The 11,101-nt window shown below is 38.3% G+C and overlaps 1 protein-coding gene across 2 annotated transcripts; it reads right to left on the bottom strand.

Annotated features, from left to right (window-relative positions):
- Positions 1-2,650: 2,650 nt before the first annotated feature.
- LOC309718082 (casein kinase II subunit alpha-like) lies at positions 2,651-9,070 on the bottom strand. Of its 2 annotated transcripts, none has more exons than XM_082553058.1 (15): positions 8,961-9,070; positions 8,148-8,239; positions 7,744-7,820; positions 7,415-7,543; positions 7,209-7,320; positions 7,013-7,114; positions 6,872-6,922; positions 6,709-6,768; positions 6,513-6,596; positions 6,303-6,413; positions 6,087-6,188; positions 4,582-4,682; positions 4,342-4,490; positions 4,174-4,263; positions 2,651-3,503 (listed from the first exon to the last, which is right to left on the bottom strand). In XM_082553058.1, exons 4-15 carry the CDS (start codon positions 7,513-7,515, stop codon positions 3,388-3,390), a joined length of 1,179 nt encoding a protein of 392 aa, XP_082409184.1. In that variant the 5' UTR covers positions 7,516-7,543; positions 7,744-7,820; positions 8,148-8,239; positions 8,961-9,070; the 3' UTR covers positions 2,651-3,387. The 2 variants fall into 2 exon arrangements, with proteins under 2 accessions (XP_082409184.1, XP_082409185.1); XM_082553059.1 differs by lacking the exon at positions 8,961-9,070 and adding an exon at positions 8,366-8,883.
- Between the last annotated feature and the right edge of the window lie 2,031 nt (positions 9,071-11,101).

The raw sequence follows: 11,101 nt of genomic DNA, 5'->3' as shown, positions 1-11,101 counted from the left end.
ACCTGTATGGGATTATCTTTTAGTAAATTTCACTTTCTGTAAGGGGATATGTACTCACTGGTCACTTCATTAGATACACATTTTTAACCCCTTGTTAACAGCTAATGAGCAAGTCACATGGCAGCAACTCAGTGCGTTTAGAAATGTAGACCTGGTAAAGATGACCTGCTGAAGTTGAAACGGAGCATCAGAATGATGGAGAAAAGCGATCTAAGTGGCTGAAAGCGGCATGGTTTTTGGTGCTGGCCTGATTATTTCACTAACTGCTGGGATTTTCCCACACAACCATCGCTAGAGTTTACAGAGGATGGTTTGTAAAAGAGAAACTATCCAGTGAGGAGCAGTTCTTTGGGTGAAAATGGTCAGAGGAGAATGTCTCAAATAAACGCCTGTTTCAGCCAAAGTATGCAGAAGAGCATTTCTCAACACACAGCATGTTGAAGACTGAAGCACATGGGCTAAATCTACACTACTGGCTGCCACGCCTGTGAGCTAAGAAGAGGTGCAGTCCCAAGAAGTAATTTCCGTCACCGAAATTGCTGAATGCACGGGGGAAGGTTTAAAAAGTGTATTGACATTAAAAATGTCTTTTTCAAGAAAGATCTGGCCAAGATTGCAGTAGAAATTGCAACAAGTATAACCCCACCATTCTGCAAAGATATCTTATGAGCCAAAAGAAGATTGGACTGATTGTAATGCAGCTACAAACACACAGAGTGATGAAGATTAAACAGATCGTTCTTTATTTTATATATAAACTCTTCATAAATCCTGCTGACTACAGTCTATTTACTAAAATATGCTAAATGATTACACATAAAAAACACAATTTCTGGCAGTTAATCAGTTGTTGGTATAACACATGAAACTGAAAAGAATATGGCATTATCAACATGAAAGCATGGATCCATCCTGCCTTGTATGGGCGGTTCAGGCTGCTGCTGGTGTAAGGGTGTGGGGGATGTTTGCTTGGCACATTTCGAATTATTGTTTAACTGGCACAGCCTACCTGACCATGTCCATCCCTTTATGACCACAGCGTGCCCATCGTCTGATGGCTGCTTCCAGCCAGATAACGTGCCGTGCCACAAAGTTCAAACCATGCCGAACAGTTTCTTGAACATGACAATGAGTCCATTGTACTCACATGGCCTCCACAGTCACCAGATCTCAAATGAATAAGCAACTTAATGTGATGGAATGGGAGATTCTCATCGCGGATGTGCAGCCAACAAATCTGCAGCAATTGCGTGATGCTCTCACATCAACACAAAGCAAAAATCTCTGAGGAATGTTTCCAGTACCTTAATGAACCTATGCCATATAGAATTTTAAGACAAAAAAGGGCTCAACCCAGAACAAGCAAGATGTACCTAATGAAGTGGCCGGTAACTATGCAAGTCATGCTGACTCACTCTCAGGTTTGCTGCTGTTGGTTACAGCATGATCAGGGCTGTGAATGCAGGTCCTTCCCACGTTTTAGACAGAATTAAAAACAAGCAAGCAAACACACAGAAGTCTTAAATAACAGTAATGTGAATATGAGTTGTGTATAATTATGGCATTGGATAGTTTTACTAATGTTTCTTAAGGTCAGCTATTCAATAAATCTCATATATAGCTTTTAGCAGGTTTGTAGTAGGTAAAGGGAAGTAGAGAAGTGTTTTTATGGTTTTCAGGTCCACGGGGGAAGTGGTGGCCTCCGAGCAGCCTGAGGATAGTTTGGGCCTGCTGTGAAGTGTCAGTTTAACTAGTGACATAGCAAAAAGGAGCGAGTTGACAGACCCCTCTGAATTCATAAATCAGGTGTGACTCTCTTTCTCCATGCTCCCTGCACTAATGGCTTGCTAAACTTCTCTCTCTTCCTGGCCTTTGAAAAATCTGCACTCACACCACAGTTTGGAGACTAATGTTTGCTTTTGTAATCTGGACAACCTTCCTCCCAATGCAAGGTTTCAGCATTAGGCTGTTTTTGAACCAGTAGTGAAGATAACCATTTAAAAGCCTTCTATCGCCACTCATTCACATTTTCAGTGTAACTGGACTGAAAAAAAGGACTATTTCTCTATTTTTCTTTTTAATAACAGCTACCCAAACTATGACTAAAGTGACTTCTTTTAGCCACAATAATCATATATTAAAAATAAGATATTGCCAGTTATAAAAACATGGGGTTAGCTTCCAAAATTAGCAGCCTGGTGATGGTTTTTCTTTTTTTTCATGAACAGAATGGCCTGCGATAGTCAGAAATCCCAGCCTAATTCATTGTTTTATTCCACACTTGCACTGGGGCGTGGTCCTCGACAAGCTCAAACAGCTCTACCTGGTTCTGAGAATTTTATCTGACAAATGATAAGAAAAATATAATATGGAAATAATCTCAAGGGGTGTGTGTGAGCGATTACATATGTATTCATTTGTTCTCTCCCACACAGAGGTTGCCGTCAGGTATTTCGAACCCTTACATTCTAAAAACACACCTATATCCACTAGTCCATCTAAAGGAAACCTAATATTAGGTGTAAATATTCATTCAAGTAAACTTTTCTTGCAGTAAACAATGACTATGGTGTTTCCATTCATTGACACATACCTACATGACCAGCCTGATGTACTGGTGTATATTCAATAACATGTAGGGCCTGCAAAACCCTGTTTAAATTGTTTATTTTTGAAGTTGTTTTCTGTAGGTGATGACCCCTCCCAACATAAAACAAAAAAGTTACAAAATTGTCTATAATCAAAATCATGTGTAAGAGACTTCATAAAAAACAAACATGAACACATACATACACATACAGAAGTGAAGTAACATAAAATTGGCAAACTATTGACCCTGTGAAACTCAGCATTGGGTGCATGCAACCTGACAGTAACTGTAGAATATCTACAAAAAGTCCAATTAAAGAACGATAGCGTCTAACAACTTCAAAACACCTACAACTCCTGCACGTTACATCGTGTGCGACCAGCGAGCGCTGTTGGGTGGGGCGCGCCAGATTCCTGACTCTTGTTTCGTGAAGTCGTGTCAAAGGTTCACAGTGTAATACAGCAGGATCCCCATCAAACAGTTTCAAGAGCAAGACTGTATATTTGAAACATACAAAATAAATTTTTATTATCCATTCTCTTCAGGTCTACATCTCATTAGGATTTCTAGACAATAGCATTGTCAAGTAACACACCCAAATTAATTTCTAATAATTCTGACAGGTGCAACAATACATTTCTGTCAAGTCCAGGTGTCAAAATAGAACTGAATGTGAAAAGCAATTTAAATCTTCTTTGTTATTTTTCCAACATAAAAGGGGGAGCCATGGCCCCGGGTCGTAGTGAGAGCTACGTGGGTCATGGCCGTGGGACACAAACACGGGTGAGGAAGTGGCTTCAGGGCTGGGCCCCGGTGGCCGCAGGGACTTGTGTGGCCAGGGTGTTGGGGGCGGGGATGACGGGTGATCCAGCAATGTTAGCCATGGGCTGTGTGGAGGACATTGAGGTGATGCCTAGGAAAGGAAGAAGGATCATTAATCACCCAGAAAATGCACAATTACAGAAAGGAGGGAGATCAAAGAACGGGCATCACGATGGGCTGGATCTTACACCACAAGTAAAAATATTCATAATCACAAAGTTCAAGCCAGCTAGAATAATACAGGTGTTTTCAAAATGTTCCATAGTTATAATATACAATCAGCACACATCTTCGTACACACGCATGCTGTTAGGTTGCTTCAATTTGTTTCAACTGAACTTTTCTATTTTCAAAAGGAAAAAGTGTGAAGCTGTCCAGGTGCCATTCTGAGAAAAGTAAATATGAGCAACTCCTGCAGAGCATGCCTTAAACACACCTGCAGCTGATATTATTATGTACCAAAGTTACCTGATGCAATCTATAAGAAATGTTGCCACATTACTAATCAGAAAATCACAGCTCTAAACGGTGATGTACTTTATTAATGTTTTTTAACACCAGTGCATAACTTTAACTGCAGCCACTGTCAGCAGGTGCTCCTTCAAAAAAAAAAAAAGTCACACCTCTACTTTACAGTAAAGGGCTAATTATAGATATCTAACAGAGGTCATCTATCTTCTAGATAATTCTTTGCAAAAGCATCGTGCAGCTAGCAAGACTGTTGTCTGTAAGTGCATGCCACTTTGAACAAGATTACTCACCGGCCATCATACTTGAGGAGCTGACTGGAGTGGAGCTGGCAGCCATCCCTCCAGGAGTGGCCCCCCTTCCCTGATCTTTTACGATGGGATCTGAGAACAAACATGTATGTAAGCAACCACAAAATGTTTAAAAGCAATACATGCAGAGACAGGAAATACAAGACTTACAGAAGTAAGGATGATCCATGGCCTCTCTGGCCGTGAGGCGGGCTTGATGGTCGTAACGCAGCAGTTTGTCAAGGAAGTCTAGAGCCTCTGTACTGACTAGGTGCTGGTTCTCGCTGTGCACAAACCTTTCCCACCTTTTGCGGGAATGCCTAGAGGCAAACAATTGGCCATTGAGATTTAGTCATAAGTCAAAACACTCAATGGATGCTTTATTATGAACAAGCAGCTATGATCTTTTACCTTCCCAGAATGTCATTGAACCGTGGATCCAGCTCAATGTTGTACTTGTCAATGTAGTCATACAGGTCCTCTGTGCCAAGTACTTTTGCAATTCGCACAAGCTGCAAAACAAAAAAAAATACAAATAATAATAATAAAAAAAGCAGTTGGATTACATGAAGCATTTGTTTGACCATGGTGTGTACAGACCAATAATTAATGGTGGGAGAGTACAAATACAGGACAACACATTTTGTTATATTAAGACTGGGCATGTTTGACACTCATTCTGTTCATTCTGCTTTTAATCATAAAACTTATCAAAGCACGCTTAAAGGAAAATAATTTAAAAACCTGATGATAGTAATTATTTAAGAATCAGACATTATTTTTATTTAAAAAAAAACCCCCAAACAAACAAAAACATGTGAGCACAGAGTGGAAGTAGTACAAAGTGAACACTTGAAATATAAAATGATGAGAGAAAAAAAACAAAAAAAAATAAAAAATGAAAATTTGCTACATCATACCAACAAAAAAAAAAAAAAAAACATTAAAAAAACAAAAAAAAAAACCAAAAAAAAAAAAACCATACAGTTCCAGTGGTTGATTTTCTTATCAGTCACACATATTTCCAGAAAATAAAAGCCCACGCGAATAAACGTGTAATTTAACCTTTTACTGTGATTCAGTATTTTTTTTATTAGCAACGACCAAAGGTTTCCTATTTATCGATGGTGGTTTACTTCAACTGGGTGGAGCATCTAGAGAAATGATTAACTGATCGTAGCACAGTCATCGTTATGATAGCTTTTCCTTTGAAAGTATATGAATCAACCTTGTGACCCTTAAACTGGTTTGAAATGCTACGACTGTTTCAGTAAGTAAGAAATACCGATATGAATCATCTGTCGCTCGCTGCATTTTGATATTATAATTCAAGAAATGGAATTATGCTAGATGAATTAATGCTGATAAATACAACTGAAAACTGCATTAGCAGGTGATCGAAAGCTAAAATGTACAAATAATCAAATATGGAATACTAACGTTTTATAAGAGAGGTTCAATAAAGGATCCTAACTATTTAGTTACAATAAAGAGGACTTGATGCTAGGCTTCAATTTAATGGACTACTTTAGCATCTTGACCTTAGTCCTAGTGTAGATAAGCAAAGCTTCTAACACAACTGACATTACAGACGGGATTAAACTGTGTCATGACGTACGTCCTTAGATATGTCGTCACGGCTTGCACCGTTTGTTTTTTTCCTGGTTCATTTAATACATCAAGCTGGCACAAAGTTAAGAATAAACAAACCCTGAAGCAATCGCTGCTGGTTTTCCACACAAGGTTATGATGACACCAGCGCCTGCTCTGAGAATACTAGTGTGACTGTGTAGAAAATAAAAATACTCTGTATTGTGGGGGAAAAAAAAAAGCTCTGCAGCTCTATTTTGGCCATAAGGTCCCTGACCACACTGACAAGACTATATTTAAAGAACAAAAACAAAAAAAGATCATACCTGATCATAGTTGTCATGACCATGAAAGAAAGGTTCCTTCCTGAAGATCATGCTGGCGAGCATGCAACCCAAACTCCACATGTCCAAGCTGTAGTCATACATCTACAAATAATATAAAGACGGGCACTGGATTGAAGTGGCTTCCTGACTTGATTATATATTGAACACAGACATTTATTTGCCTCTACATGCAGATAGTAATATAAAGAGTTTCACCTGGTAGTCTACCAGCAGTTCAGGTCCTTTGAAGTACCTGGATGCCACTCTCACGTTGTATTCTTGGTTTGGATGGTAGAATTCAGCCAAACCCCAATCGATTAGACGGAGCTGAACAAGAAGAACAAGTCAGAATATGCTGCAATAACTGTATCGGGCTACAAGCCTAAGCAAATGATAATGACAATAGCCAACATAATAATACAATACCTTTCTATGTTCATGATCAATCATTACATTGTGTGGCTTGACGTCTCTGTGCATAATTCCCATACTGTGGCAGTAATCCAGAGCCTGCCATTAAAAAATTTTTTTAAAATAAATAAATAAAAAGATATATATTGATCTAACGTTTCCAATATAACAGAACAGCTGGTGCAATCCACATGTACGAAAAACTGCTTACCTTTAAGATTTCGTACATGTAGAACCGTATGTCAAAGTCGGACAGAGTTTGATACAATTGCTGTAAAAGAATAAAAAACAAAACAAATTATAGGCAGTTTGGGGAAAAAATAGTAAGATTAACATTTCAAAATTAGCAGTCCACAAAAACACAACATCATTACCTTGAAGTCTGTGTTGTTGACATGTTCAAACACCAGAGCTGGGGTCCGTGACTAAAAGAAAAAGGGAAATGTGTGTTTTTGCAAAAAGTCTTTCGCGTTTAAAAGCCTCGAATTATTTTAAGTAGAAAAACAGAACATTACCACAGGGTCCTTGACGATATCTAACAGTGAGATGATATTTGGACCACCCCTCAAATTCTCCAGGATCTTTATTTCTCTCTTGATTTTCTTTTTCTTGACAGGCTATGGACAGGGACGAGGTCTCATGAGGCTTATAAAATCTCAACTGAAGTGACAAGGTGAAATCCACCAACAATCAATCGATAAACATCCATACCTTCAGTATTTTGACGACCACTTTTTCATTGTTTGTGATGTTTATGGCTTCAAACACTTCACTATATTTGCCTCTCCCTAGTTTTCTGACTAGCTGATAGTCGTCTTGGTTGCTGGGGAAAATTTTTTTTAAAAGTCAGAGTTAAAAACCTAAGGAAAAAAAACAAAACTAAACCAAGGTCACCAACAATAACCCCTTTTCCTTACCCCCATTCAACAACATGGGACTCATAGTCCCAGTATTCCCGAGGTCTCTGTGTGTTTACATCAGGGTAAACTCGAGAGCGGCTTGGAACAGGGCCAGACATATTCTACAAAGGGTCTTCTCTAAATCTCCTGAGATGAGACAGAAAAAGGACAAATGATATTATACAATAAAGCTCTATTAAAATCACAGGGGCACAAATGTGCAAGACAAATACATACTGATGGTTACATAAGCATTTTTGAGTACTGGTTTAGCATTCCAACTGTTATAAACAGCCTTGTATATAAAATGTTGGCCAAATATTGAAATATAAGACAGCACAGCATACCTGGGAGGTTTCCTCCAGGACAATGGTGAAAGGTGAACTGAAACAAAGTTGGCTGAAATGCCTCTACGGTAAGTAAGCTACATAGGAAAACAGACAAAAAAAAATATACACATATATATATTGTTAAAAACCATACCAGTTCTTGGCATTTATTAAATATTACAGGAAGAAATGATGAGCAATGTGTAGCAAAAAGTTTAAGACATATTTAGACTCAATGGTAGCCTGATTAAAACTTTCAAAAGAAAAATGTGAATATTCCCCACACGCTACAGAAGAGCAGTAATAATATCTTAAGTAAAACAGAGCAATTTTAAAGTAAAACAGACACGTTTAAACAAAACTAAGGATAGCCCGGGGATGTCTAGTGTGTGGAAATGTGCTGGCGTATAAAATGGAGCAACCTGAATGTTAAATGGGGGCATCCAACCAGTCTAATCAGGAGGTACGGGGTTCAATACAGTCATCACTGGGGGCTACACCAAGCCAGTATCTCCTGTTGAAACGGGGCAGAAATGTAGGTCAATTAAAATCAACAGTATCAATCAGGAAAACACGAGCAGTGTGCTAGCCAACGTACGCCAACCACTATATAACGTTATTAAGGTTATGTCAAATTTACGAGCACACGAAGAGCATCCAGTCGACAAATGATCTATCTGCTACGAGACACGCGTTTAGCTGGAGCCAGTTTGCCCGCTTAATACTTTGATGAAGAGGTGAAATGTGCGCACAAGCCTTCTGTGGCCCCACAAGGCCTACTGTGGAGCTAAGAGATAGCCGGGCAGCTGGCTTACATGCTAGTTAGCATTAGCTTCGCCAACTGCAGAGTAAAAAAAAAAGCCGGGTACAAAGTCACAACAAGCTCTCGACCACACTATGGGTCTGTAACGGAAAGAAAATAATAATTCTGCGTTAAAGTAGTAAAACGACTTCCCAATTGCCCATTATTAAAGTGGAACTTCACAAAAAGCTTCGAAAAAATATATTTCTTAAAGCTAAAAAGTGCTAAGCTAACAAGCTAGGGGAGTGAATAGCCAGCTTGGCTGGCGAGGCAACTGGCTGACAACGCCTTGAAAAAACACCCTTGAATCACTGTGATCGAACAGCAGAATGGCGTCGCGGCTGTGTTACTTATCCATAGCCTTTCCTCGTGTGCATAGCACCCACAAATAGCTCTAAACCAACGAATATTTGCGATTAAATAACCCGATTACCTCTCAGCGTTGTTGGGACGTCAATATGGCGATGCTCGAGATCAAGAGCTTAGTGCGAACAGCCTCTCCTGCAGGGGGCGCTCTCTCTTTTCCTTTTCATAGGGAGACTGTAACTCAGTCTGCCACCAACAGGTCTCGCTAGAGGAGGAAACTTTGATCCGGACGTCTCTGTAGTTAAAGCTTTTTAGTTTATTTAAAACTCAGTGTTCGGTTCCACAAGTAGACTAAAACATCCCATCTGTTAAAAACAAGTAAATGTATGAATATAAATAAATGTATTACTGTGTGCATAATATTGTATTTTGGCTTTCTTGTTTCTATTTTGTTTCTATTTTGTTTCTATTTTTTTATTTTTTTCTAATATATCTCTAATTCATTTTTTCTTCCTGTACCTTGTGCTTTTGTAACAAGTGAATTTCCCCTGTGTGGGTTTAAGCAAGGCCTATGCCTATATTTATCTGAGCATCACAAACGGTTTACTTAATTCAGTACTGTTATTTTCACATCTGACATCGGGAAAATACCTAAATAATAAATGTAATCATTTAAGGTTGAAATTTGATTACTTTTCTTAAAGTGACCCAAAATACACGAAAATAAAACTCAAATATGACCTTCATTCATTGAGATTTTTTTTTAGGTCCACTAATGTGCGTCAAATCAAGGAAAATGTGTAGTAGGGAATTTTGAAACTGTGAAAATGTACATGCCATGTTTATCTATCACATGAATAGTCAGTGTTTCCTCCACATTTGCCCAGGTTTCTGCAGACAAAGGAACCTATTGGTCTTTGAAGGATCACGGTGGAATCGCCAAACAGCATCATAGTAAAACATCAGGGGGAATGATCATAAGTAACAGAGGTATGAGGTCTGAAATAAGGTGGGCATAGTGGTAGACTGGTTAACACTGTTGCCTCAGTGCAAAAAGGTTCCTGGTTCATATGCTTGCTGTGGCATCTCTGTGTGGAATTTGCATGCTTGGTCTACTTCAGTGTATCTAGAGTGGGGTTTTTTCCCCCACAGTCCAAAGACTGTCAGGTTAATTGGGGATTTTGAATTTGCAGTCAATATGAAGAAGATAAAATACTTAAAGTGTATGGAATAAAGTTCTGTATAAATGTATAGTTAAAGTGTGAATTATAGTAAGACGAGTGATCATTAAAGCTATACTAAATATAAATGTGTGTACCAGCAGATAACACATGTGAGAATATCTAACAATAAACAAACTGTAATCCATCTATTCTGAACTATTGAAACAGAGATTAAAGGAGGGAATGCGGCAGAACAAGATTATAATGGCATGTGTGTGATTGACCTTTTATTGCTGCTTTGAACGCACAGACAAGTTTGCAATAAGCATTCTTTTGCTCTAAGTGTTCATTAACATTGAATAAATATTGATCATCTGTGAAACAATATTTAAGGATAAATCATTCATTTATTAATGCAGAACAGGTTTTGTATATATTCTAAATTGATCTGATCTGTTGTTCAAAATTTGTTGTAAACTTTTACTATGAATTCAAAATTGATCTGAATCATAATGTGAAAGCATATAGATTATGAACAATAAGGGTTAAATGTGATTTACATAATTTTCATGCTTTTAATATCATTGTGGTTGTACTGTAGAACTAGAGAAAGAAGGGATATATATGAAATTGCAATCTAAATAGATTCACCTGAAATCTTGCACTCTTCATGACATTTGTAGAACCACAATGAATAAATGGACAATGGAGAAACAATACATGTTCTGTGGCCATAGAATAGCCTCAGGGGCATTTCTCTGAAAAAAAAAAAAAAAAACAGCCACCTGTAATTAACACATAAATGAGGGGAAGACCAGTGGCTTCTGTGAATGTTAAGAATGATTGTTGTCATACTGAACTGAAATGAATAGGCCTTTGTAAACATATCAGAGCCTTTAACCTAATTGTTGCTCCTCTACGTGCCATTCACGCACTGTTCAACACAAAGAAACAGTCTTTGACTAAAACTCAATTTGATACTTCTTGTGAGAATCTATAATTAACTAAGGCAAGGCCTATTAAAGGTCACAAAGCGAGACAAAGCAGCAGCACATAAAAGCCACCTAACTGCACCCTTACTGACCAACAGTGGACAGACCCAGGA

Source organism: Aulonocara stuartgranti (genome assembly GCF_965226115.1).
Source record: "Aulonocara stuartgranti genome assembly, chromosome: 11".
Taxonomy (NCBI): Eukaryota; Metazoa; Chordata; class Actinopteri; order Cichliformes; family Cichlidae; genus Aulonocara; species Aulonocara stuartgranti.
This window is presented reverse-complemented; position numbering and strand designations above follow the sequence as displayed.